This window comes from Leptodactylus fuscus, chromosome 7 (genome assembly GCF_031893055.1).
Source record: "Leptodactylus fuscus isolate aLepFus1 chromosome 7, aLepFus1.hap2, whole genome shotgun sequence".
In the NCBI taxonomy this organism is placed as follows: domain Eukaryota; kingdom Metazoa; phylum Chordata; class Amphibia; order Anura; family Leptodactylidae; genus Leptodactylus; species Leptodactylus fuscus.
Window position 1 is genome coordinate 27,946,091 of NC_134271.1, and position 27,408 is coordinate 27,973,498.

Consider the following 27,408-nt stretch of genomic DNA (forward strand, 5'->3'; position numbering starts at 1 on the left):
TTTCTTGGCCTGCCACTTCTGGGCTTAACAAGAACTGTCCCTGTGGTCTTCCATTTCCTTACTATGTTCCTCACAGTGGAAACTGACAGGTTAAATCTCTGAGACAACGTTTTGTATCCTTCCCCTGAACAACTATGTTGAACAATCTTTGTTTTCAGATCATTTGAGAGCGGGCTGTCCATGTTCGGCGACCATCAAACTTAACTGAACTTGAATTGTTTTGTAGAAAGAAATGGTCCAAAATACCTTCATCCAGGATCCAGGAACTGATTAAAAGCTACAGGAAGCGACTAGAGGCTGTTATCTCTGCAAAAGGAGGATGTACTAAATATTAATGTCACTTTTCTGTTGAGGTGCCCATATTTTTGCACCGGTCAAATTTTGGTTTAATGCATATTGCGCATTTTCTGTTAGTACAATAAACCTCATTTCAATCCTGAAATATTACTGTGTCCATCAGTTATTAGATATATCAAACTGAAATGGCTGTTGCAAACACCAAAATATTTAGAACTAAAAATGATTAAGATTAATAGGGGTGCCCAAACTTTTTCATAGGACTGTATATTGTCAGGAAGGAGATACAATAAAGTAGGAGAACCCAACATTGCACCCGCTACATGGCCACATTATCAGGTGAAAGAAGTAGTCATGGCTAAAAGTTTCCATCACCTTTGGACAATCATTCTTCCAGATGTCCTGGACAATCTGAAGGAGGCGTCACCAGAGAAGATAACGTTACCTCAGTCCTCTGTAGTCCAATCTCTGTAAAAGTCTGTTCTTGGAGAGAAGAGGATTCTGCATGGAGAAAAGAAGGTAGAGTGGTACCATCATGCCGACGGGGAAGACCATTCATGGGTAGGACTGTTCTTCATCCAAGGGGCTCACTCATAATCCTCCAAAGAGCAACATCTCCCAACCATCCAGGAGATATTTAGTCATGAACAAGGCTTTTTCCACCATGATGGACACCAAGTCACAAGGCAAAAGTGATAAGTGGCTCAAGGAGCAAACAATGAAATTGTCCATGGCCAGAAATCTCCCCAGATCTCAATCTCATTGAGAACTTGTGGTCAATCCTCAAAAATTGGGTGGACCAACAAAAAACGCAGACATTGTGATAAACTCCAAGCACTGACTGGACACCAATGAATTGTTATCAGTCAGGACTTGGCCCAGACCCTGATATCCAGCATGGTGGGGGAGAATTGTAGATGTCCTGAAATAAAAGGGTCAACTCTGGAAATATTGAATCTTTGCAAACAGTAAAAACTTATGACATGCTTAGGATTGTCAAGGAACCATAGAAGCTTTTGACTAAAAGATAAGAAAATACTGAAGAAGTAAACTTTGTCGAAACCAAACCTTGGTCCACGACTATTGAGTGCAGCTCGGGATGTGCGGTTATTTATCGGGTGCGTTGCTGTGAAGGTGTGTGCAGTCTCTTGGTGACTAGAAGACAACCATAGGGTGAATATCGACAACCAGAACGAGAAATACATCCGGCCAGGCCGTATATAAGACAGACTACACACAGGACAAAGAAACATGTGAAATTCTATTTATTTCAAGAAAGAGATGGATAGTTGTCACTTACAGATTTTTATACTTATATGAAAGGAAATAAAGAACAAGAGACACATTCATCAGAACAGTGAAAAGATCAAGGCACCTTCTAGAGTCCAAAGGGCTATTTAGCAGTGCACTTTGGTTCTGTTTATTATTATTATTGTATGGAAACCCTTATGTATAGATATATATATATTTATTTATATTTTCTTTAACAAAAACTCACCCAGAATATACAAAAAGAAAATTATAAAGTTACTCTAGAGGGGCAGGAGGATTTTTAGGCTGCTGTTATGAGACAGTCCATGAACATGTTCATCCCTCAGGCAGAAGTTTATAAAGAACCGCGGGCACATACAGCCCTCTACTAGGTGACCGCTATGGAAGATATCAGTATGTACAACTTCGAGAACCCTCCGGACACCGTTGTGGTGTTTTGTTTCGCCATAAAATATCAGACAATGCAGAGAAGAAGGGAGACAAAAATGAAACTTTTTCTTCCTTGTGGGTAGATGGCCCAATAAATTCAGTCCTTAGAGAAAGAATTGCAATATATTCGGAGAAGTTTCTGATGACTTGGTGCACGGGTCAGGAAAGGATTCGCTAGCTCCAGGATCATTCCAGGCGCGGCCTCATTTCTCACAGAATAGAAGTGAATTTACATATCATTTGTATCATTGACCCAACATGACTTGAATACATTATAAGATAAGTAGGTGAGGCTTTAGCTGGCCATACACATAAGGTAGCTATGTGCTATGCCCCCCCCCCCCAATATGTATACACACTCAGTCTGGCAGGGGTAGGGGGTTCAGGTGCTGTCCGACACCTCAGACTTATCTCCCCTAAGAACAAAAGAATCAGGCATGTCCGAATCCAACATACCCAATGCTTCTCTCCCTCAATGTCGGGCGGCCCCTACACATTATGACATATATCTACTGTGTATGGTCACTATAAAATATCCACTTGTATAGTCCTGTACATAGATCGGAACCGCTCAGAGTCATACAATAGGATCAATGCCATGGAAGGAAATTAAAAGACCTACTAGTCTGGAGTTTTTTGTTTTTTTTCCCTGAAAATTCAGGATGAAACCAAAGTTCATACCCAGATAACGCAACGCAAGCACAGGAACAACATCCCAACACTGATGGAGGTAGCCAAGTACAGTGTGCCCCATCAATCCCATAGAAGTGAATGGAACAATGGTCACTACAGCTCTATTAACACAAGGGATTCAGGGACCCACATTTTGGTGATCACTGGAGATCCCAACAATTGGACTCCCCACAATCCTACAATACATGGATAAGTGTTAGTAGGAGGAATAAGAAACCTTATAATATGCAGCAAGGAAGAATCAGCGTCTTATATCTACGTAACTGATGTCTATGACTTGACTCGCATTGTATGGGATTTGGCTCTTGTGACTTGGCAAATAAAATCCCACAGCAAGTGAGATGATTACAGTGGTAGACCTGGTTGTCACCCAGGCTGCGGCCTCCAGGATCTCTGCCCGGCGCACACTCACATGCCAGCTCTCACTTAATTGGTTTGTATAAAAGACAGTTAATTTGTCTGCGCCCCTGTATGTGCCCCTGTAGGTGCCCTTCAGCTTATCATTTACTGCTATATGGAGCTTAATTTATTAATTTTCAATACATCAAAATGAAAAATAATAATGTTTAATGCTCTGTTCGCAGACAACCGCACGTTCAGCATATATAAAGGGCTATCGTGCGCTGCCGTATGAAGGTCTAGAACAGGGACAATGGAACAATCTTGTCACGTCTTGCTACAATTGAAATCCCCTTTATCCTGCAGGGTTAATAATCCAATAATGCACTTAGTGCATATAAATATAATAGGCATCATACAAATGCACTGGATATCTTTATAATATGTAGTGATATTCTGAGCACTCGCACTATAATCCTGTTCTTTGCCTTACCTCACGGCTAGGCTCGTACTAAAAACTACAGATGTGTCCTTCCTTAGGGTAAGTTCACACTGAGGAATTGGAAATTCTTTCACCTCCAAATTCCATCTCCCCATTGTTCCAAAGGCCAATTGGCAAGTGAAACCATGGAGGGATTCAGCCTCGGGATGCACAAGGGCAAAAGTGGGGGCGAACCTGAGGCAGAAGACTGCTACAAACGCCTCTTCACTTTCCAATGTGTGAACATACCCTTACCTTTCATCGCGCCTGAACATATGCCAAGATAACTGGTGCAGGATCACCAGCTTTGAAAAACAACATGACTTTGCAATATTCTACAAGTTTTATGCTGTATGTATCTATATGCGAGGTGCGGTCTACTGAGGGATTTGTAAACATGTTGCAATATTGTATGGACTTTATCAGAAACTGGAGCCCTTCCCAAAATCATGAAAGGTACAGGCGGACACATCTGTATGCCTTGTACTACTCCACAACCACACAACTAACCACCTGCTGGTCGATGAGAAAGCAAGCGCTGGGTTTTTATCTTTGGCTCTTCACACATTATTGCTAAGTAGCCACATCTTGCAAATGGTCTATAAAATAGTCCGGTCTACGTGATTCCAAGATTTGTATTCATTGTGTTTGAGCATAATGGAGGAGGCTTGTGATGTCATAAAGTGGTGTCTGTCATCTATATGGTCCCGTTTTTACTCTTTGATATACATTTTGGGGGTATCCCTCTATACTGGAATGCACAGGCTGATAAAATTCTAAATTTTGGGAAAACTGCTCTAAAGCCCTTGTATACAGCCCTCCTAGCTGGTTACAGAGCATCTTGTAAATACGTATCATAGTAAGCTATAGACAACAGATATAGACGGAGAATGATCACATAATCCTATATATGATGAGGCCGAGGCTTGTGACTGTCCACCATTGACTTTGAAGACTTGTCTGTCAGACATCACATTGATGGGTTTAGGTGCCAATACCTGGAGTTTTTCATGACACCCATTGATTTCCATGCTGTGGCATGGCCGTCTTTGTTCTTTACATGGGCTGAGGGACCTGTGATATGTCTGACTGACATGCCATACCAGAACATCCTGGAAATACTCCTCAGATACTTTAATCTGAGAATGACTGCAAAATCATATTCCAGGAACCGGGGAGAGACTGTAGCGTCTTCTTCCTCCTGTCATCCATTATCCTGGTGGTGTGCTTTATGTAGAGGATGTGTCATGTCAATAAATGGAAATGTCCTCTGGAGAGAGTGAAGGAAAGCAGATGAGCTCGGTGACACTGCGCAGCACCCTGCTGTACCCGCTGCGGCGGCAGGTGATCTCCGCTCACTCGCACCTAAAACTCCACGCTTTCTGTCTATGATTTATTTATAATATCATGTATGGGAACTAAGTAGATATAGACTGAGCCTAAAGGGGTTGCCCCTAGTCACTGGGACCCCCACCCATCATGAGCAGCCTGTTTGAGCATGCTCTCTGCAGCTCCATACACTTTAGATTAGATGGAGCAGCAGAACACATGGACATTTGGGGTACATGGGCCCCTGTTTTTGTGATTTAGACCCCCAGCAATCTCACATCACTTATCCTATGAGTAGGCCATAAGTGGTAATAGTTGGATAAGCCCTGTAATCTGCAATGTACGTATGTTTGTCTACATGGTCATGCCAGGAGCAGCCTGTATACAGCTTAGTAGAATAGATACCTACTGATATAAGTGGGTTATGTGCACATTATGTACATAGGATATAGAGATGAATGGCTGCACTATATATGAGAAACCCCTCACAAAACAAAGGGCACAGATCGGCAGCTGACTTGTGGGAAACCAGCAGTGGATTTGACAAGACTTCTGCCATAAAATGCTGCAATGACAGACAAGTGTTTGTGCATCGGTAATGTCGGCCCTTGTCATCCGGCACAGATGCACGGTTCTTTGCTGCCTACAATCCTGCCACATTCAGTAACAGTGCGGCACAAATAGACGTTATCCAATTTAGCCTCCCAGATGCCGGTGTCTTAGAGGTCATAGACTAACAGGTTTAGCTCCGACACAAGCCGGCGGAGATGACAGTGAGCCTGACAGCTGGGATTCCCACATCACTTTACAGTGCATAACTACTAACACTCCCATACAATGCCCCGCTTTCCTGTGGGATCCCGGCTAATCTTATCTGCAGGCACCTTTATACATGATATGGGGCTGATTCACTAACAGAAACGTGAAATTGGCGACAAACGGAAATCTAAGCGGATAATTGGGACATAGAAATCTTCAGAATATTTCCACAAATGGCCATAGAGATGAAAGTCTAAATCTGAGGGCAAATGTCTGGTGGCTTCCTGGTGAGGAGTTAATGTATTCCTTCTCTCCATTATCTCTCTGACAGGTGACTAGAACAGAGTTGAATGGTCACAGACGGATAATTGATTTCTAAGGGAAGATGATGGCTAAGCATACATGACTTTCTTCCAAAGTGGAGGAAACTCGGCCATGTCATCCGTTCTGCTTACATGGCTGTATATACCGCACTAGCCGTGACTATTATACAGTAATAATCTTAATCTGATTTGTCACATGCGGGTACCATTAGGGGATTAAACATGGCTGACATTAGAGAACTGCGATCATAAATGAATAAATCACCGGCATCTAGTCTTATCTGTGACCCGATCTGCTATGTAGCTGTCCTATATCATACTTAAAGGGGTTGTCCAGGAATCCCAGTACTTGGGCACGAAGTGAAACATAAAAAGAAACGTCACCGGTGCTTTAGTATTCCCCGTCATTGCCCAATCCAGTATACTGGGACTGGTGCCAGTGGAAGTCCTCATCGCACGGGCCAAGGAAAGGAACCGGTGATGTATGGAAATGATGTCATCGGTTCCTTTTCTGCACCGATTGGGCTCAGAAGTCACATACGTGAGAACTTCCTCCGGCACAAGCCCCAATGTGTGCCGGACCAGACCGTGACGGGACACCAGAGTGCCGGAGACAGGTCAGTATGGGCTCCAACCCCTTTAAACAATTCTGTTGTGTGAATGGAGTGGTAGTGCATGAGCACCGCTCTATTCAGGAATACTCCATGCTGATTCCAATGTATTTACAATGTCGGAATCCGTGTGAAAAAAAAACAAAACCCCATAACCTACTTATCTGTAAGGACATATACCCTTAGGCTACATTTCATTCAGTTAGCTAAAATGTTGCACTTATCAGGAAGATTTTGGACTTGTCCGCGCCCCATAGATAGTAGGAACGACTTTTCAGTAGCAGCCGTCAATTAACACCATCATAGAGAATGGGAAGCGGGAAGTCGCCAATGGTACTGCTATTAGCGCTGGGACATGGCCACCTTGTATATATGTAAAGAGAACCTGTCACACGGATAATACAGTCCTATATGGAGGCGGCATGTTATAGGGCAGGAGGAGCTGAGCACACTGATGTACAGGTTTGATAGAAAATATTCCGAATAACTTCTTGTTTACATATAACTAAATCTGCTCATTCTGAATTTAGGAGTCCAGCGGGCGGGGCTCCTCACTGACAGGACCGCCCACCTGACAACCAAGCCCAGAATGAGCAAAATATTCAAGAAATAGATGACAAGTTACACTGAATCTTTTTGCACAAAACTATGTATTGGTGTGCTCAGCTCCTCCTGCTCTATAACATGCCGCCTCCATATAGGACTGTATTATCCATGAGACAGGTTCCCTTTAAGTACATCAATGGACAAAAAAAAAAACTGGAATAAGGTTTGTAGCTCTTTATAGTTTATATGTGATTTTCTAAAATCCCGTGGCTTTGCTATAGCGGGCGTATTTATTGAATTTCACACTTGCGGTGTCTTCTGCATCCGCTAATGGGGCAGTAAATGGATTCTAATCCGTACACGGGGATGGACGACCGGCAGAATATGGCTGCCTTTTAGAAAAGGTTATCTGAATGAATAAAACTGGTCTGCAATGCGAGAAAAGGTCAATGGCCGCGGTTCGCTGACCTCCGCAATTACCTAAATATGTTTTTCGGAATCCGGACACTAAATGTTACTGAGACGTTGTCTTGTGAGTCGGCGTCTAATCTGCCGGTAATGACATTATGGAGTTTGTTTTCACACGGGCCGGTACTGCTCAGGGGACCCCGGATTATCCAACTACCTAAGTAACCGGATTACTGTCACATGTCATCATGTTAACTGGAATAACTAATGTGTTCTTAAGTAGATGATAACAGGCTTATCCCTTCTGGGAAGAGCTGTGTAATATGGTTATAGACAGAGGATTCCTGGAAATACTTCCTTGGGGACTATGGCAGCCCCTCGCACGGCTCTGTATAGTGTATAAACCTATACCGAACATAAACTTTGCTTTTCTCTGCCACCATGTACAGTGATCTATATGGTGTGTGTGTACTAAGTGGCTGAGAATTACAATGGGTTCATGAACACCGTAAGGATGATGGCCGCCAAATAACTACAAGAGACCATTTCCCAGGGTTATTGGCTCTATAACACCATAAAAGCAAGCATGTATGTGACAGAAACCTATCTAACGTTAAGGGGACAGATGGAAAATGTGGTGAGGATGTCCAAAGTGTATATGGATATGACTCTGCAGCACCAAGGCTACCCTGCCAGAGCAGAAGGTTTGGCCCTTGTGTGGCAGGAACGCAGCATTCAGATATGTCTATCCCAATGAAGTGAGGTGATGAGTGACATCAGGGAGATCTGTCTTCGCCGCCGTTTGGCTTAGAGGTTATACAGGCCATAGTCACTACACTGCACCTGTCTTACATTACTGCAGGAGCAAATGAACTTCTATCAGCCAAGCTAGAGACGGGAGCTAATCCGAATACAGTTTCCCATGGAGCATTGCCTGTAAATACATCTCCATATACCACTGGGTCTCTTAAAGGGAATGTCACCAGAACCCAGCCCTGCAGATAGATAGGTTAGGGTCCCTGAATCAAATAGTGTTGTCCCCTTGTGCCTCTGTTGAGGAGATATTGCAATTTTCGTTAGCAGACGAGCTCTTTCAATGTCAACACCCTTGTTGCTCCAAAGAGCTTATTTGCATATTGACAAAATGATGATTCACAAGGGGAAACCTCTGTATGATTCAGGAAACCGTAACCTATCTATCTGCTGGGTTGATATTCTGGGTTCTGGTGACATTCCCTCTACAATGTCAAGCATAAAACGTTACATATAAGAGACCCACTCGTCTAATCTGAGATACAAAGGATTGGGCCCCTTTTATTCTCTCACTATATAATCCACAAGGCTTTATAATAAGATTCTAGTTCATCTGCACTGAAATGGCGTTCACTAGAGAAGAAGCCGGGCAGGTTCCTCTGTATCTGTTAGTTGCCAGTCATAAGACAGGTTACACAGACTCTACTCCATGTAGAAGTGAGGTTAGCTATACTTCCCATAACATATGAAATAAATGGTATAGTCAGTGACTTGTGTTTGCATCTTTAGTTGTATCCGTTGCCGTTTCACACAACAAACACAATTGCAGCCTTCTTATTTCCCCAGAAATGTAGCATGTAGTCAGATATTAGTGGTTACATAGCGGGGCTCAGCTGCGTTTCGTGGAGGACCCATGTGTGCATTGTTCTGTTCCAATGAAGCATATTACATGTGTAGCTTTCCTATAAGTAATTATTATGTGTAAGTGTTCTGCCTTCTGCTAATTCCATCTACTATTATACTAGTCCCCTCCTCTCCTGACAATAAGAATAAGCAGCATCACAATATAACAGTGGGGTTCAATAAAGAAAAATAAAAACCGCTTAGTAAGACGCTATTATATGAGACTTCGCCGCCGCCGCTAATGCTCACGACTTACCGAATAATTGCCGGACTGACACCTTGAGACAATGGTGAGCTGAGGTGCAGGCCGGCAATTAGGAGAAGTGGTTAGAGTTAGTAGCGGTCACTAATGTTCATGTAATAGCTGATGTTATATCTTAGATTATGGGGCCTCGATGATCTGACCTTGTAACCTTCTTGTGTAGATCTCTATGCCGGGGCTTGTCTGCCTTTGTGACAGAATTATATGGAATATATGTAAAGCGGGACAAACATATAGGAAGAACGATCTCTTCCAATTCCCTCATAGACAGACAGACATGCTCAGACTGGCCTAGGCCAGCAATACTCATGTCAGCCAAATGAGAACTCTGTATCCCCATACACCCAGTAATTTATCAGTACCCCATAAATACGTGTGCATGCGTGGACAAGTGTATATGTGTGTGTATGTATCTGACATCTCTGGTCACCGCTTCTGTCCTTTAGAACAAACATGTTGAAATCCAACGTGGTTGACCCATCTTTCTCTAACATCTGCCATCAAGAACGAGTCAAGAACTCCCATTAGATCACCTTAAATGACTGGCCGAGGCTGCCAAAATTTGTAGGTTTGGCCAACATACAGTTTAATATGTATGGCCAGGTTATACTTGGTTCACACATGGGAACCTGAAAAACGGGCTTTAAAAGTGGTTACACGTGGAAATGAAACTTGCAAACCCCATAGACTATAATAGGGTCCGTCCAGGTTTAGACCGAAACCAGTGGAGAGAGAGGCTCACTTTTCTTTCTGCCAATTTTCCGGGGGTGTGAATCTAGCTTTCCTGGGTTTGTCCAAGTTTTTTATACATAGGCAACAGGTGTCCCCCGAATGGATCAGTAATATACCACACAGATCTACAAGTAGATGGCTCTATGCCATGTGTAGTGGCCAGGCACCGTCACTGCAGCTCAGACCCATTGAAGTCAAGCTGTAATACCAACTCTGGCCACTATACGGAGCATGTAGCCAGACAAGGCTCCAAACAGCAGATCCGTGCAGGGACTGCTTATTGGCCCCCGCTGGTCAGACCCTAAGCATACGCCATAAATAAAAATTCCTGGACAAACCATTTACGGCTCTCGTCCTTTCAGCAAGACTAACCCACTATGAAGAAATGGGACATCCATCTAACAAATCTAAACAAGCATCTGGAATGCGTCAGAGAGCAGCTTTATATCATATTACTAGTAAATGAGGCGCTGTAAATGAGGATTCGCACGCAGAGGGGAGACCTTTATAGGTGTCATTAATGTCCTATGCATTTTTTATATTTCTTATTGGTCCGGCAAGCCATATAAAATCATTATAACTCATTAACTAACAATGTCAAGGATCATAAAGGGTCAATTTACATTTGCCCGTTTTATGGCGGTTACGCACTATTGCGACAGAAAAAATTGCAAAACCAACCATGTGAACATGCACCTAAGATTTTACACAGCGCATATCACTTACTAATATCCATTTATCTAGTAACAGCCGTGGTTTTTGTGCATCGGGTTCTTCTCTAGTGACCCTCCTGTCATTGCAGACAGGTAAAGTGTGAGGTTAGAGGAGTCTGGGGGTGGGGGTCTTGCATTCACATTCCTGGGGACAAATCCAATGATATTATTTAATAATGTGTGATACAAAATAACAGAAAGGTTAGGCTTCTCTTGGGGTTAGAAATTGGTAGATGTAATAATGGGTATACAGCTGCTACCTATACAGTATACAGAGCCCACATTCACCATGCATAGCTCTACTCACAGTGAATACACAATGGCTCTGTTACAATCACGTATCTCATGTAAATATCTCTTCTTATGTGATTTGATCCAATTCCTTGAAAACGAGGAAATAAATTGCAACCTTTTATAACCCGCAATCCGGTAAAGTGTCATGCATTTTTCATGATTGTCTCTCATTCTCCAATGAGTGTGACAAACACGTGTGCGAAGGAGGATCATCAAGGGAAATGTCACCCGAGAGCCCGCTCTACATTTGCACCCTTAATAAATGCCTTTTATTCCCGGCTCCTTTGTATGCATATGGAGATTTTCTATGGTGAGGCTCCTCATGGCGGTTTTCTGCGAGACACATCTTCTATATATGTGACTATACTGATCCCTGCCTATTACAGGGTTTTTAATAGTGATGAGCGGAGTAGTATTCGATCGAATACCTCGCCGGCATAGGAATGCGTGTAATCGGCCGAACAACAAGGGGTTAAACACATCAAATATTCAAGGCGTTTAACCCCTTGGTGTTTGGCCGCTTACACGCATTCCTATGCTGGCGAGGTATTCGATCGAATACTACTCGCTCATCACTAGCCTTTAACTGTCAGTATTGAAGCTCCTGGGCCCTAATGCAGAATCTATAATGGGGCCCATTGTGCCATTTTAAATAGTAGTATATTTTATGTGGCACATGAACCCCCTCAGGGTTCAAGACTCGGTAGTGGCTGCTATCTCCGCACCCCCCTATGGCTACACCTCTGCTACCAACCATTGCCCTTTGCAGTCTTTAGGTCCGGCATCTCATGGTAACTTATCTTTTAAGCAGAGAGGCCATCGTCTATTATAAATATAGGGACAGATTTATCATTGGTCTTCACAATCCTTTTTAAATAGCACTTCTGGCCCTTTTTATGGCAAATGGCTGCTCTGATCGGTCTCGAAAAGGAGGTGCAGTGAATGCAACTTTCTGGTGTAAATGATGCCCAAAATCTACCCCAGCTATGAATTGCCATAGGTTTTCGTCAAGGAACATGGCCCGATGGAGGATAAAACTGACTTATGGCTAGGCGTGGGCAAGTCATTTGCCAGCACAGGGATGATCGGCCTTGATATACCCCCCTTACAATACATTGGCCTTGATGTACCTCCTATAGAGTTAAATAATAAAATGCTGGATGCCAAGAGATGCCACTAGAGGGAGCCTAAAGTATCTAGGATTTAAAGAGGACCTTTCACCACCTCCAGTTCTTTATGTCCTTCACTAGGTTCCTCTCCACGGATTCCGGCGCAGTTGCAATTTTTTCTCTAGCCCTCACCGTTCCTGAGCAATAATTTCTGTTAGTTTCAGTGCAGTTAGGCTCTTTGTAGTGGGCGGTCCTAGACAGAAAGACAGACCACCCACCTGACAATTGAGAGCAAAATTGTGCTGAAGCTAACAGAAATGGGAAACGGTGGGGGCAGAAAAGAATTCCAACTGCGCCAGAATCAGAGGTCCTCTTTACACACTGATCTTGGGATATCCCATCAATATTATGTAATTGGAGGGTCTTTATGATGATTGATGTGTCTTCCATTGTTTCTAGGTCCCTGTATACTTAGCACACCACACATATACTAGTGGCTGTGTTGGGTATTGCAGCTTTGTTGTATCCACTTCAATAGGCCAGAGCTGCAGTCCTTAGCAAGGCCGCTACTATTTGCCATGTGTAAGGATAAGTCCACCACCAGGTCTCCATAACATGACAATCCTTGAGGACTAGAAAGATGGCCACAGACATTAGATAAATATCGCTGAACTCCCCGACTATCTACTGTGCATATGCCAAGTGTCAAAGGGAGATAAGGATTTGCTATGTCAACTACCTGATCAGTTTGGATAGGTCACTGAGAACACGTGCACACTCACCTGACCTGACTATGGGGGTCAACTTACAGCCACCATAACCCAGAAAAGGTGAAACCAAAGATGGCCTGGCCCATTAGTAAAGTTTGTACAATGTTAGTGGAGGTTACAGGACCAATGTTGGCTGGACGGCTGGTGCATGGGGCTGAGTATTTACCATTCTGTCCCTCCCGATCCTGCACTCGTACATGGAAATGCCATCTAATTATTATATATAGAGAACGCTATTCTGATAAGAACATATAATAAAACTATCTGCCAACACATTTAGTTTCCTTGGTGAGATTACACATTGTCACCAGTATTCTGCCACCCCTTCTCCTGTTATAACTGGTGAGAGATTTGCATTACCCTCCCAAATATATTTCCTCCCATCGTTTTTCTGCTGTTTTCCACTTTCACATTTCGGCTCCCTTCCACATGTTGCAGATAGAGTTTCTCTAGCAGAAGAGAACTGCAAATTGCTTGTTAATATAAAGCCGGCAGCAAACAAAGACAAATCAGCGAGAAAAGAAAATGAATGGCGGGCTAAGAGTAGCGCCGACGCTCCTGGTCTGTGCTGGTGACTTGTACAATAATAGATGGGGTCAGCTTGCTGAGGACTTTTATTACAATGACATGGAATATGTATTGGATTAGAAATTCAGGGACCAGAAACAGAATTGTTCTAGATAGCAAAGACAGGAACGCATGAGGTGCAGGGGAGCGACCATAGGCTGAAAGGAACACTAAACATACAAATGAAGGATGAATGTCACCCTGCTGTTCTGTCAGTCTGTGCGGCAGTCCTTTGGAAATTATGCAGAATGCAAAGGAGTTAATCGGAGAAGGTGGGACGTGGCCAAGGAGTGAGGCTAGACAACCTCTTGTCCTTCTGCAGACCGGGCACAGTATGGAGACGTCTGCTCCAGCCAGTTGTCTTGCAGCGTGTCACTTTATAGTAAGGGGGAGAAGGACAGGGGACATGGCGGATGTCCTGTGACATACAGAGATTTCTTTATATATTTCTTAGTTTTAATTGTCCTGTGAGACCAGGGTTAAGAATGAGATGAAAGGAGGAAGTGCTGAGAAACGTGTTATGCACTTTTCCCGTGTTTAGTGTTCCTTTAAAAGGAGTTATTCAGTATTAGACAAGTGGTACTACTGCACCACTGCTGTCCATTGGTGGCGTCTGGTATTGCGACTCAGCCCCATTCATGTGAATGGAAAGCAGTCATGTTTATTAGTCCACATAAAAAGGCCCTTTCACCAGTCCCACTAGCTCCTCCTCTTTGCATCTTTCAATAGTTGCTGCTTCACTGACTCTGATGGAATTTTTTCTCTAGCTCCCACCGTTCCCGAGCAATTATAGTTGTTAGTTTCAGCACAGTTATACTGTCTACTATCAGGTGGGCGGAGCCGGTCTCTCTGTTCTGGCTTTGGAGCATATTTGTGCTGAAACTAACAACCATGATTGCTCAGGAATGGTGGGGAGCTAGAGAAAAAATTCCAGAATCAACAGAGCGGTGCCTACTGAAGCATGCAAAGATTTGGTGAAGATGGTGAAAGGTCTTCCTTAAGATACTGAAATGAAATCTACATAATTCCATCATAAATAACAGGAGATCACTCTAGCAGCCATATTACCAAATAATAACTTTATCCATGGTTATCCTATATGAAATGATGAGCCTGCATTGAAGACAGCGTCATAGAAACATCAGTACATAGCAATAAGGCACCTTCCACACTACCTGGAAGCAGAAAGCAATAAGACCTTGCATGTTCTCATGAAGGCTTCTCCTTACTGACTGCTACATACACAAGTCATTGGCTTTATGGCTGGTAAAAGAAAAGGTCAAGTGCTGCCTTCTCACGTAAATTGAATTACAATATGAAGTAAAATATGTGATCTTGAATTTTCTTACCACCTCACCCATCTGACGTTACATTCAATATAATCTCTACCTAGGGAATACAACTTATCCTATTCAAGAACATTAGATATCAAACTTAACATATGCGATCCTATGTACATACATATTTTCCATCGAGGCTCTAGGCCGCCCTCTTGCTAAGAATCTGACCGTTTCCCAGGTAGAATAGAAATTGATAACATAGTTTTTTTTTCCCATTTCTGAAATATGCCTGTTTTTATAAAAAGAAAGAAAAAAAGTGTCTTTTTCAGATAAATGAGCGGGGCCTGCGGTCTGGGCGAGGTTGTCATTCTCTACCTCATTAACCAACCCATGATTCTTGCGGTCAGGTAGTGGAGTGTATGATACATCGGGATACTGAACACGTCTATATTACCATCACACGCTACAGATATCTGCTGAAGGATCTGAGTGTCAGTAAGGGTTTCCACAGAGGATGAATAAAAAGTCTATTGTATAGAAAGTCTATGGTAGGTAACATTTCAATTATTTTCCACGCCGCGGCTAGTTTTCTATCATTCAGTTCACTTTTTTTTGGGGAAATGAATGCAAGTTCTCTATAAATCTGGGAAAACTCATTTGTAATTAGAAAAACCAAATCTCTCATCTGTAGAATTAGTTTCTTTCTTATTTTGCCATTTATTTCCACTAGTGATAAAATAATATATATAAAAAAAAAAATGGGGAAAAAGCGGCAGAGAACAAAAAATAGAGCTATGGACTATTGGGAAGAGATGTCAAACAAATATGCATTGCACCATGTCTTCGTTTTCACCCTGAATTTAACAAAAGTAAAAGAAGAACCGTCAAATGATATCCAAGTGCGCAAATCGCTCGGAACCGATTTCCTTGTTCTAAAAGTAAAAGTTCTCCCGCGACCCTTTCGACTTGCGGGATATGGACTACTTCTTGTCTCACCTTTTTTTTTCTTTTTTTTTTTTCTTTTTTGTTTTTTTTTAATTCTTGTTTCGACTCAGCGTTTGGGATTTATATATTGGTATTTTTCCTTTCCTACAAATGATCCCGTAGAGTCTTGTCTGTGTCATAACTTAGGTTTACTTATATATCTAATTCTTTCTCTTACACTGTTAGGAATCTTGTGGGCACCAGGAGAACCAGAGGTGTTTTTTACTATGGGAAGGAATCTGGTCAGTCCAAGGAATCATGATTCATCATGTATAGGAGTAGTCTGTGTCGGGAATACCACCATCTCTGTATCCCCTGTGAGTGCCATAACCTATCGTGTGGGTACTTTTGTAAAGGCTGGTACCATTGGAGGGGAATATGGTATGGATCACATATTCCTCCTTGGCTCTATGAGGGTTTATTGGTAGCATTTGGAGCCCTGGTCCTCGAATCTCCAATATAGAGTTATCTTTCTTGGTGCCAGATTCAATATAATCGTCTTTCTTTCGGCTTCCCCGACTGCAGGCTCTTTCCCGCGTTAGTAATTGGCCAGCTCGATGGACGTACCAACAGATTGATGCTAAAATCAGAAAAAGGAAGACAAGTGTGACAGCCCCACCAATAATGCCGGCCAGAGGTAAACCAGCCAGGGGGTCAGCATTTTGTTCTCGGTTAAGCGTAGTAGTAGGGCCATAGACATCCCCGGTCTCTGCCTTGGCACACACAGGTGACTCATCTGTAAGATAGGTGTTTCCTGTTTCCATTGATACCATACAGATAATGTAGGTAGATCTGGGCTCCAGGGCAGTTAGTAAATACTCGGTCTTGTCTCCTTGCACCAAGGTTTCTGTGATCGAGCCAACAGCTGGGCTATGACCTAGCCTCAACCAGCTCAGACGGAAAGAACTGGCTGGTATGGAGGACTTCCACGTGATGCGAATACTGTCAGCTGTCAGTGGTTTGACACTTATCACCAAAGATTTTGTCCCTACACCAGTTTCCATAGGGTAATCCAGATTGGAATCTGGCAGTCGAATACCCGGCCTTTTAGACTTGAGAGTAAACAACGATCCTTGCGGAGGGGTAGTGATTGAAGGACCGGCAGGAGTTGCTCGTGCAGATGCTACATTGCTCTGGGGACCTCCTTCAAAGCATTCATCCATCTCATGAGTGATATCTTTGATGGCCATGCCCCTAACCTTCTCAGGGCCTTGACACATTAAACCCCGAACATTGACAATGGTGGCTCTAGCCTTCACCCAGTCTCGAAGCCAAATAAGATTACAGCCACAGAACCAGGGATTATTCCTGAGGAGAAGTTGGCTCAGGTTCTCTAGGTCATCAAAAAGGCCACGAGGGAGTGCAGTAAGATTATTGTTGGACAGATCCAGTCTCTGGAGCTGCTTCATCTTGGACAGCGTATTATAAGGAATATGCGTGATGGCATTGTCCTGTAAATACAGCTTCTGGAGATGAGCAGCGGGTAGGTTTAAAGGTGGGGCAGCCAATGAATTTCTTACCAAGGACAGCTCAGTCAAATTTTGGAGGCGACTAAATGTGTCATCTGCAATGCGCTGGTTTGCCAGGAGATTGCCATCAAGCACCAACCTCCGCAAATTGTTGAGTCCCTTGAAGGCATGAAGAGGAATGGTAGAAATGCGATTATCATCTAATCTGAGCTCTTCCAAAGTGTGTGGTAAACCATTGGGAATGCTGCTTAGATGGTTGCGTGAGAGGAAAAGCAGGCGAAGTTGACGACTATCTAGGAAGGCATCATCTTCAATGCTGACCGTCGACACGGAGTTGTCATCTAAGTGAAGTTTCTCTATGAGTGGTATACGGGAAAGAGCATCCCGTGTCACACTGCGTATGTTGTTATCTTGGAGGTGAAGTTCTCTAAGTGAGCGGGGAAGGTTGAGCGGGAACTCATCTAGGTCGTTCTCATACAAATAGATAACTCTAACATTGGTTTTAGTTTTCAGCTCTGGTGGGACTCCAGCATTGTTGATCTGATTGTTCTGGAGGTAGAGGGTGGTTGCATCATCTGGAATCTCGGCTGGGATAGACGTTAGACCTCGGTCATTACAGTAGATGAAACCATTGTCACAACGACATACATAGGGACAATTGGTGCTATCTATTACTTCTGTCAAAAAGGCAATAAGTCCATAACACAGGAATAACCAATCACGTAAGTCCAAGGTAGCTGTAGTCATAGCAACTGTGGTAGCAGTTGCGGTGGTAGCGGCTGCTGCTGAGGCAGCTGCCGCGGTGGTGGTGGTGGTGGTAGTGACAGTCATGGTGCTGCCAAATCACAACGGAGTTGTAAGGATCGGATGAATTTGGATAAATTCCTGGAAGAGAGGAAAAACAAAACAAAAAAACAATTAGGAGCAATATAAAGAATAAGACACAACGACAACTCATCTATTATACCACATTATAAAATATATTGATTATTACTAACTAATAGACTTCTACCTCCAAAACTATTGGCTACTAGTGGGATGACAGGCCTATTTTCTTGGTATATATGGTTAAAAACTTTGTTTTCTACTGGTATGATGCCAACATCTTATAAGAGGACAGGGATGTTATGGAATCCTGCGTGTATGTCAGTGAGGCCAAGACTGCTTCTATCGGATAGATAATATGGGTCACCTTGATGTGGAAGCCAATGGTGCTATATTTGCTTTTGGGAATATTGTAAGAATGGTAGGTCCTAGAGAGTTGAGATGGGGTCTACAATCTTAGAAGCGCTATATTTATCTAATGTGCTCAATTTGGTCCATTGGTTTGGCCATTCATAAAGAATAGACTACATAAGAATGTCTGGTTTCCTCCCGACTCCTTGTCCATTATGCACAGTATTATAAGCCGTAATGGCGGCCATACACCTTCAATAGCTGTTAGCTGTAGTATTATTTGGCTAATGGCCCATCCCCCATACACATGAGGGCTCCATTCAGTTGAATGTGTATGTCTTTTCAATCCAACCAAAAGAGTAAACCCAACGTCCTCTTTTGAAGATACACAAAAATATAGTTGGCTGATCCTGTTAAGCTTGGCGGTATGTATGTGGCACGTACACGTCATGTTCTCTTAATGGTGATCTTTCTGGTGATCCATGTGATTGTGAGCTCTGTAGGGTAGGAATCCCCTGGCGGTGTGGCCTGTTATCCATATATGTATCTGTTTTCTCTGCCGCCACACTGGATTGCCCGTGTGAATCACAGTGGCCGCGTTTTGCTCCACATAAAAGCAAATTAATAAGTGAAGAGACGCAGAAGATGAAGTGATTATAATGTGTGAGGAAGTTCTGAGAGTGATTTTTAAGCGCATGATTGTAAAAGCAAGTCCATCTTTTGACTTACATAATAGCTTCTCCAAGCCATCTCAGCTGGGAGATTAAAGCCTGCGTCACCGGCATTATGATGGAAATCACATTCTGATAATGATTGAGCCCTTCTCAAGCCCTCTGAGATCTGCATAATATAAGTCTCCTCGCACTACGCTGGGGCCTTGCCAGAACTTTCCAAAATCAGCCGCAACTCGCCACCTTTTGAAAGGGTTAATAACGTGATACCCTTTACCTTGAATGAAAGTCATTTTTAACACATAAAATGCCACAGTGTTTATAGCAATGTGTCACAATGCTGCAATTCTTATTTAAAGGGGACATGACGTCTCTTATGAAGTGTATACACTTGTATTCTCCAAAAATCAACAATTCTTAACCATTTTTTTCTTGAAATTCATTGTTTTGTTCCTCTGTTACTCCTCTTTGCAATTTAGTAATTAAACTGGGACTTAGCATTCCATGTGTCAAAGGGGTGTGTCTAGGCAGTCTGGCAGTATCAGAAGTGATTGGACTGTGTGCAGGGACACACCCCTAACTGGTTACACCCAGTTGTCAACCTCCATTCACACAAACTAATTTCATGGCGTTACACCGAGACATTATAATCATTGTAAGTGAAGGGCCTAGTCACATGACTGATTTTTTTAGTTTTTTGGGACATGTCCTATTTTTGCGTGTTTTCTTAAATCCATCAATAGACTCAGAACAATGAGAGAGCCCTGAATACCGGTGCCCTATGGATGGACGACAGCCGTGAAAAGTGGCCCTTTTTCACCACTGTTGTGTACCTGGTCATCTGAGTAGCGCCTTAGACTTCACTTTCTAGAAGGATTAAGGGGGCGTTCACACTACCGTCGGTGTCCGACAGCTAGTGTCCGTGCAAAATCTTGTGCTGACATTAGCATCGGACACTAGCTGTGTCCGTACATTTGGCATTGATTTAATGGGACATCGGGTGCGTTCTTTTACTGTCTGTGTCTGTCCTTCAGTATCCGTTCACAAAGATGTCCGATTTTTCAAGCGGACAGCAAAAACATACACATAGGTTTTTGCTGTCCGCTTGAAAAATCGGACATCTTTGTGAACGGACAGTTAAGGACAGACACGGACTGTAAAAGAACGCACCTGATGTCCCATTAAATCAATGCCAAATGTACGGACACAGCTAGTGTCCGATGCTAATGTCCGCGCAAGATTTTGCATGGACATTAGCGTCGGACACCGACGGTAGTGTGAACGCCCCCTAACAGAGGAAAGGCACAACACAGTAACAAAAGATACTCCAGAATTTTGTGGGTAATATAAGACTGTCTTCACATGGAGGAATTGGCCGCAGATTTGGGGGCAGATATCGTCACCAAATCCGAAGCAGACACTTCCTGGAACCTGCTTCCCATTGAAAACAATCCCAGCAGGATGCGGAAAAAACAAGTGTCCTGCTCATTCTTTCCGCGGATTCCGTGGCTGATTCAGCCATGGGGGCCACGGCTCAAGACCTCCCATCCGGGGCTAGTCAGGAGCGGGATGCCACGACATATTGCTGACATCTGATCGCGGCAAAAATACTGGCAGTGGAAAATGAAGAATAATTCCTACACACCCTTACTAATTACTGACAAATTGTCAGGAAAGATGCCCAGTACAACTAAATATATAATATAGTAATAAATAAATAAATCGGGCTTTTTGATGTGGGTTTAGAGGCAAAAACAAGGTGTGAATCACAAAGGGCGACATCATATACAGGACAGATGAGGCTTCTCTTTATTTCCAGTTCGCTCCTGGTTATGGCTTCAAAAACTGCATCAAACAATCTGAACACGTGTCCAGGGATTTCCAGTCCAAAATGTTTAGCACCCGCGGTACCCACAGAATAGAGAAATAGGTGATAAATGGTGGAGATCCAAGCACTGGGACCTGAATGAGCATGCACGCAACGTACACCGCTCTTGGAAGGCTTGCTTTGGAAAAAGAGTTACAAGTCAATTGTAATGTGAATAATACTTGTATAACCAGCTCATGGTGACCTCAGAACACAGCCATAATACAGCGGCTCCTCCCCCTCTCACAGGAACCGCCTGTCACACATTACTCCTGCTGTGAGTGGCGCCCCCTAGAGGAGGAGGTTACATATGACTGCAGAGTGACAGAAGACGACTGTGGTGCCAAGGGAATATGTAGAGGAGATGACCATATAATGTGGGTGTGAGTAGCCTTTGCCTTTCACTTTGGTGGGAATGACACTAGAAGGCTTTTTAACTGGAAATACGGACAGATGACCATGGACTGTATATCACATGACAATGGACTGACTACACCTCACAGGCAGACCAGGTTACATAGAAGCCAATGGAGAGGGAGGTGGAGCAAAGACGAGCAAGACTACGTAAGATAATAGTAAGTGTTCAGCAGATGTCTAGCAGTATTATAGGAGTTCCCCAACAGTACTAAGCAGTATAGATGTGAATAAAGCCCTAGTGACATAGAAGTCTTGCTTTACCTCCACCCCTCTCCATAGACTCTTATGAACTGCAGCCTATCTTCAGTAAAGATGGCTCTGGCACCAAATTGATGAGTTTAGCCGACAGGAGAGAAGCTGATAACAAGATATAGAAGAATATTCCTCTAATAAGATTTTCGTTTGATAGTACAAAAAATTTCTTTTTATATTCAGCTAAACTATTCATTTACTAAATAAAATGACATCACAGTTACCCCTTTAAGTCCATACACATTAGATGAATGATGGCTGAACCTACACATTTCAGTGGGACCAGAAGACCATTACTTTTGTATGGGGGGGGGGGGGTTTCCTAACTTTTGGGACAAGTAAGATCAGACATGTTGAATTTCAACAGCTTGATCTTCCCTTCCACCTGACATCTGCCGTCTTAAGAGAAGACGAGACTACACTTGTGGTGATGTCTCCTACTCCAAAAATGGTCCCGCATTAGATGGATGTAGACTGGGATGTGTCAGCTGCCACAATGCCCCATCGTAGCTCTTGTAGACCACTGCCATATTCAATAGATGCCGTACAGAGGTATGACAGGCCAACAGCCCCGCACATTAACAAGTATGTTCAAAGTCGACATGTCTTTGTGCCTCTCCTAGTAGCGAAATCTGTCAAGAAATCATTACGAGAAATTGTTGAGCGAAGTGGACAGCCCATTTCAATGGTTATCGTAGGAAAGCCGGGATACCTGAATAGAGAGGCTTTATGTTATACCATCAAAGGTAATGGTGAGCTTCAAATAAGGTGAGAAAAAAAAAAAACCAGAATCTCAGTGAACAGTAAGGAATCTACTTTAAAATACAGAAAAGTCAAATGAAAAACTGGAGAGAAAAGACATATAGCCCCATGGCGGCATCTTTAATGGGACCAGATCTGTCTACCTGTTTAAAGTATTCAGAGAGCAAATAGCTGATAGAAATAAGGAAATTTGCTCCAGTATGATGGTTTATTCATTCCCCAGAGTGAAATTCGCAAATGTTCCTTTCGCTCTGTATCCTGGGATTACAGTGAAAGACTCGGAAACCATCTCGCAGTGTCAATACTCTGCTCCATCAGCTCCTTCTTTAATCTCTGTACTGCTATAAGAGCTGGCAGCGAGTTGTCCCCGACGGGTCAGACCTGGAGAGGCGCTTACCCCATCACCAGTGACGCCGGCCGCTGCGTAGTCTCCTGCGGGATGTATTAACCTCTCACCTCCATGGCTAGGTAAATAACTATTGTCTGTTCCTGAGCCTATCATCTATTCCACTTACTAAATATTATATGAGCCGGGGGCGCGGGGGCCTAACACCATTACTCATTTATAACTAGAGCTCTGGCAGTCTCGTAGTATACGGTCCTGAGTCTTGGTGTATACTGTGTGCGGAGAGATGACTAAGTTGGATGTGAGCGTCTAGACGCTACGCTCTGTGCCATTTTGTCTGCTCTTGTGGTTTGTTGGAGAACCAAAGAACAGACAAAAATGAATCTGTGGTTTGACGGATATTAACAGAGCCCAAGTGACCCCAATGACAATAATGGGGTCAGTTTTTGTAAAGTGAAATCTCCATGTGAAAAAGTTAGGCTGTATTCATGTGAATATGTTATCGTCCTTTACGAGGATGCATCAATGTCTATGAATGAGGCTGCTCACATGGTCGATATTTTGACATTGTCACCTTGCCGTATTGTTGTCCGTTTTCACAGATCCCTCCATGCACTGTAATGTACCCTCGGGTGCAGAACGGCCATGATCCAGTGCCATGGTCATGTGAATGCAGGCTCATGATGGATCTGGGGCAGACGGACACCCAGCACAGATGTCAATAGATAAAATATGCGAATAAAAGAATAAGGGTCCTTACATGGTATATATAACCCGCCTGGTAACAAGCAATAATCACGGCCTGTCATCAGCACTTGCATAGTCCATGTAAGTAGAGGAGTCCTTGTTATTCCGTACAATCCTCATCTCCATACAGTCTGTGTAATGTTGGCAGCACATCCCCTCTACATGCGGAGTTGTGCTGCCAATGAGCAATGATTTCTCTTTTTGCCCACATAAGATGGGATCGGCCAATAAACAAGCACTTGCTCATTATCGGCTTGTGGCCGCCATGTTCACGTGGGTCAGTGATTGGGCACAGATGTTCCTACAGCCAGTCAGCAGCCCAGATATAACACTCATACAGCCTAGTGTGCTATTCAGGCTCCAATAGAAGAAGTTTGTCAGGTTCTTAGCTTCACCTCTGTATTAAACCTCATCTCACCCACAGAGGGCACCTATTTTATGTACGGGGGCAAATAAAAAAAAATAAAAAATTAAAGAATAGGATGCTGGAAAACTTTTTGATGCTATGTCCCAAAAGCAGTTAGAGACCCCACAGACTATAATGGGATCCACAGAGTTTCCATCAGGTTTCCATTGATATTATAAGGTATGGTCCTCCTTTCTCTCCATCAATTTTAAATGAAACCTGTGGCGGAGTCTCCAATGCAGATATGAATCCAGCCATAGTCTATTACAGCAAGAGTCAAAGATTTTACACATTAGGACTAGTTTTGAGTTATTGGGGAAGGGGGACCCAGTCAAAAGTTCACCATGGGGTCCCGCCATTGCTAGTTAAGCGAGTGTTAACTGTATCCCGCATAATGTCCTAAAATCTGATGTAATTAACCTCACACTGCATATATATGTGTGTGTATATATATATACACACACACACATTAACCTCACACTGCATATACATATATATACACACACAATAACCTCACACTGCATATATATATATATATATATATATATATATACAGTCCTATGAAAAAGTTTGGGCACCCCTCTTAATCATTTTTAGTTCTAAATATTTTGGTGTTTGCAGTAGCCATTTCATTTTGATATATCTAATAACTGATGGACACAGTAATATTTCAGGATTGAAATGAGGTTTATTGTACTAACAGAAAATGTGCAACATGCATTAAACCAAAATTTGACCAGTGCAAAAGTATGGGCACCACAACAGAAAAGTGACATTAATATTTAGTACATCCTCCTTTTGCAAAGATAACAGCCTCTAGTCGCTTCCTGTAGCTTTTAATCAGTTCCTGGATCCTAGATGAAGGGATTTTGGACAAACAATTCAAGTTCAGTTAAGTTAGATGGTCGCCGAGCATGGACAGCCCGCTTCAAATCATCCCACAGATGTTCAATGATATTCAGGTCTGGGGACTGGGATGGCCATTCCAGAACATTGTAATTGTTCCTCTGCATGAATGCCTGAGGATTTGGAGCGGTGTTTGGACATTGTATTGCTGAAATCTCCATCCCCGGCGTAACTTCAACTTCGTCACTGATTCTTGAACATTATTCTCAAGAATCTGCTGATACTGAGTGGAATCCATGCGACCCTCAACTTTAACAAGATTCCTGGTGCCGGCATTGGCCACACAGCCCCAAAGCATGATGGAACCTCCACCAAATTTTACAGTGGGTAGCATGTGTTTTTCTTGGAATGCTGTTTCTTTTTGGACGCCATGCATAACGCCTTTTTTTATAACCAAACAACTCAATCTTTGCTTCCAAAATGAAGTTGGCTTCTCCAAATGTGCTTTTGCATACCTCAGGCAACTCTATTTGTGGCGTACGTGCAGAAACGGCTTCTTTCTCATCACTCTCCCATACAGCTTCTCCTTGTGCAAAGTGCGCTGTATTGTTACCGATGCACAGTGACACCATCTGCAGCAAGATGATGCTGCAGCTCTTTGGAAGTGGTCTGTGGATTGTCCTTAACTGTTCTCACCATTCTTCTTCTCTGCCTTTCTGATATTTTTCTTGGCCTGCCACTTCTGGGCTTAACAAGAACTGTCCCTGTGGTCTTCCATTTCCTTACTATGTTCCTCACAGTGGAAACTGACAGGTTAAATCTCTGAGACAACGTTTTGTATCCTTCCCCTGAACAACTATGTTGAACAATCTTTGTTTTCAGATCATTTGAGAGCGGGCTGTCCATGCTCGGCGACCATCAAACTTAACTGAACTTGAATTGTTTTGCAGAAAGAAATGGTCCAAAATACCTTCATCCAGGATCCAGGAACTGATTAAAAGCTACAGGAAGCGACTAGAGGCCGTTATCTTTGCAAAAGAAGGATGTACTAAATATTATTGTCACTTTTCTGTTGAGGTGCCCATACTTTTGCACCGGTCAAATTTTGGTTTAATGCATATTGCGCATTTTCTGTTAGTACAATAAACCTCATTTCAATCCTGAAATATTACTGTGTCCATCAGTTATTAGATATATCAAACTGAAATGGCTGTTGCAAACACCAAAATATTTAGAACTAAAAATGATTAAGATTAAGAGGGGTGCCCAAACTTTTTCATAGGACTGTATATATACACACACAATGTATGTGAGCAGACAGACTGAAGTCAAGTATCAGAAAAGTTCTATTTCTGATAATAAGTAATAAAGGCGGTGTGATGGTTCCTTTCACCCCTCCACCTTCAGAATAATTGAATTCATTCAGCCCTCCCTTTATTTTTCCAGCCATTAATTTTAAATCAGGAACATTAATTTTACGCTTCCCTTCCATTACATGTACAACCCTTGTATTCTGTCTCAGTTTTGCCTTCTGTCATTGCTGGAGATCTTTAGACCTGAATTGGTAATGAGTTCAGTTTTGGAGACCTTCACAAAGATCTTCACATCATCGAGAGCATTCTGGTAAATGCCACATAAAGATGCTTCCTATTTACATCTAGTCTGGTAAAACTTTTAGGCTTTGTTCACACGTGATGACAGCTCTGCTGATTTTCTCTGAGTTCTCTGAATGATGTTACCATCACAAAATGTTTTTTCACGCCTGCGTTCCCGCAGTGGGTATCCTGATACTATCACAATTGGGTTTGAAAAAGTTGAAATCCTTGGTGAGAACCCACAGCATAGACAGTATACATGCTGCAGGCTGACACGCTTAACAGAAAGCATTAAAAAGTGCTGCAAAACTGCACAGAAATAACTCTGCAATTCATTTACACATGTAAATGCATCCCGAGAATAATTCTTAGTAGTCAGATTACATTACTGTTTTTATTAGACACAAAGTGGCAAGAAATACTCCACAGTGTTGAGGCCAGGAGATGGTGTTTTTTAAAGTCAAAACCAACCAGGAGCGAATCCAAAAAAACATCTGAGGTGCAGTGGTTACGGGGATGAGGTATACGACATCTCATCTGACGTGCAGAGATTGTAGGCGTAGTGCTCATGTGGATGAGATACATGAAATCTGAGGTACAGGGATTGTGGGTACAGTGGTCACGTGGATTAGTTACATGAAATCTGAGTTACAGGGATTGTGGGTGCAGAGGTCATGTGGATGAGTTACAGGGATTGTGGGTACAGTAGTCACGTGGATAAGGCACATGAAATCAGGTACAGGGATTGTGGGTGCAGTGGTCACGTGGATGAGTTACAGGCATTGTGGGTGCAGTGGTCACGTGGATGAGTTACAGGCATTGTGGGTGCAGTGGTCACGTGGATGAGTTACAGGCATTGTGGGTGCAGTGGTCAAGTGGATGAGTTACAGGGATTGTGGGTGCAGTAGTCACGTGGATAAGGCACATGAAATCTGAGGTACAGGGATTGTGGGGGCAGTGGTCACATGGATGAGGTACATGAAATCTGAGGTACAGGCAT

At 43.0% G+C, this 27,408-nt stretch overlaps 2 protein-coding genes across 5 annotated transcripts in view; one reads left to right on the forward strand and one right to left on the reverse strand.

The window, feature by feature from the left end:
• Window positions 1–27,408, forward strand: part of MACROD1 (mono-ADP ribosylhydrolase 1) — a 496,680-nt gene that overhangs the window by 255,362 nt on the left and 213,910 nt on the right. The gene's annotated exons all lie outside the window — the stretch shown is intronic.
• FLRT1 (fibronectin leucine rich transmembrane protein 1) overlaps window positions 15,975–27,408 on the reverse strand; it is a 150,137-nt gene continuing 138,703 nt past the window's right edge. For all 3 annotated transcript variants that reach the window (XM_075281497.1, XM_075281500.1, XM_075281498.1), the window contains exon 3: window positions 15,975–18,208. In XM_075281497.1, coding sequence (XP_075137598.1) covers window positions 16,121–18,154 — 2,034 coding nt within the window. In that variant the 5' untranslated portion in view covers window positions 18,155–18,208 and the 3' untranslated portion in view covers window positions 15,975–16,120. The remainder of the gene's footprint in view (window positions 18,209–27,408) is intronic.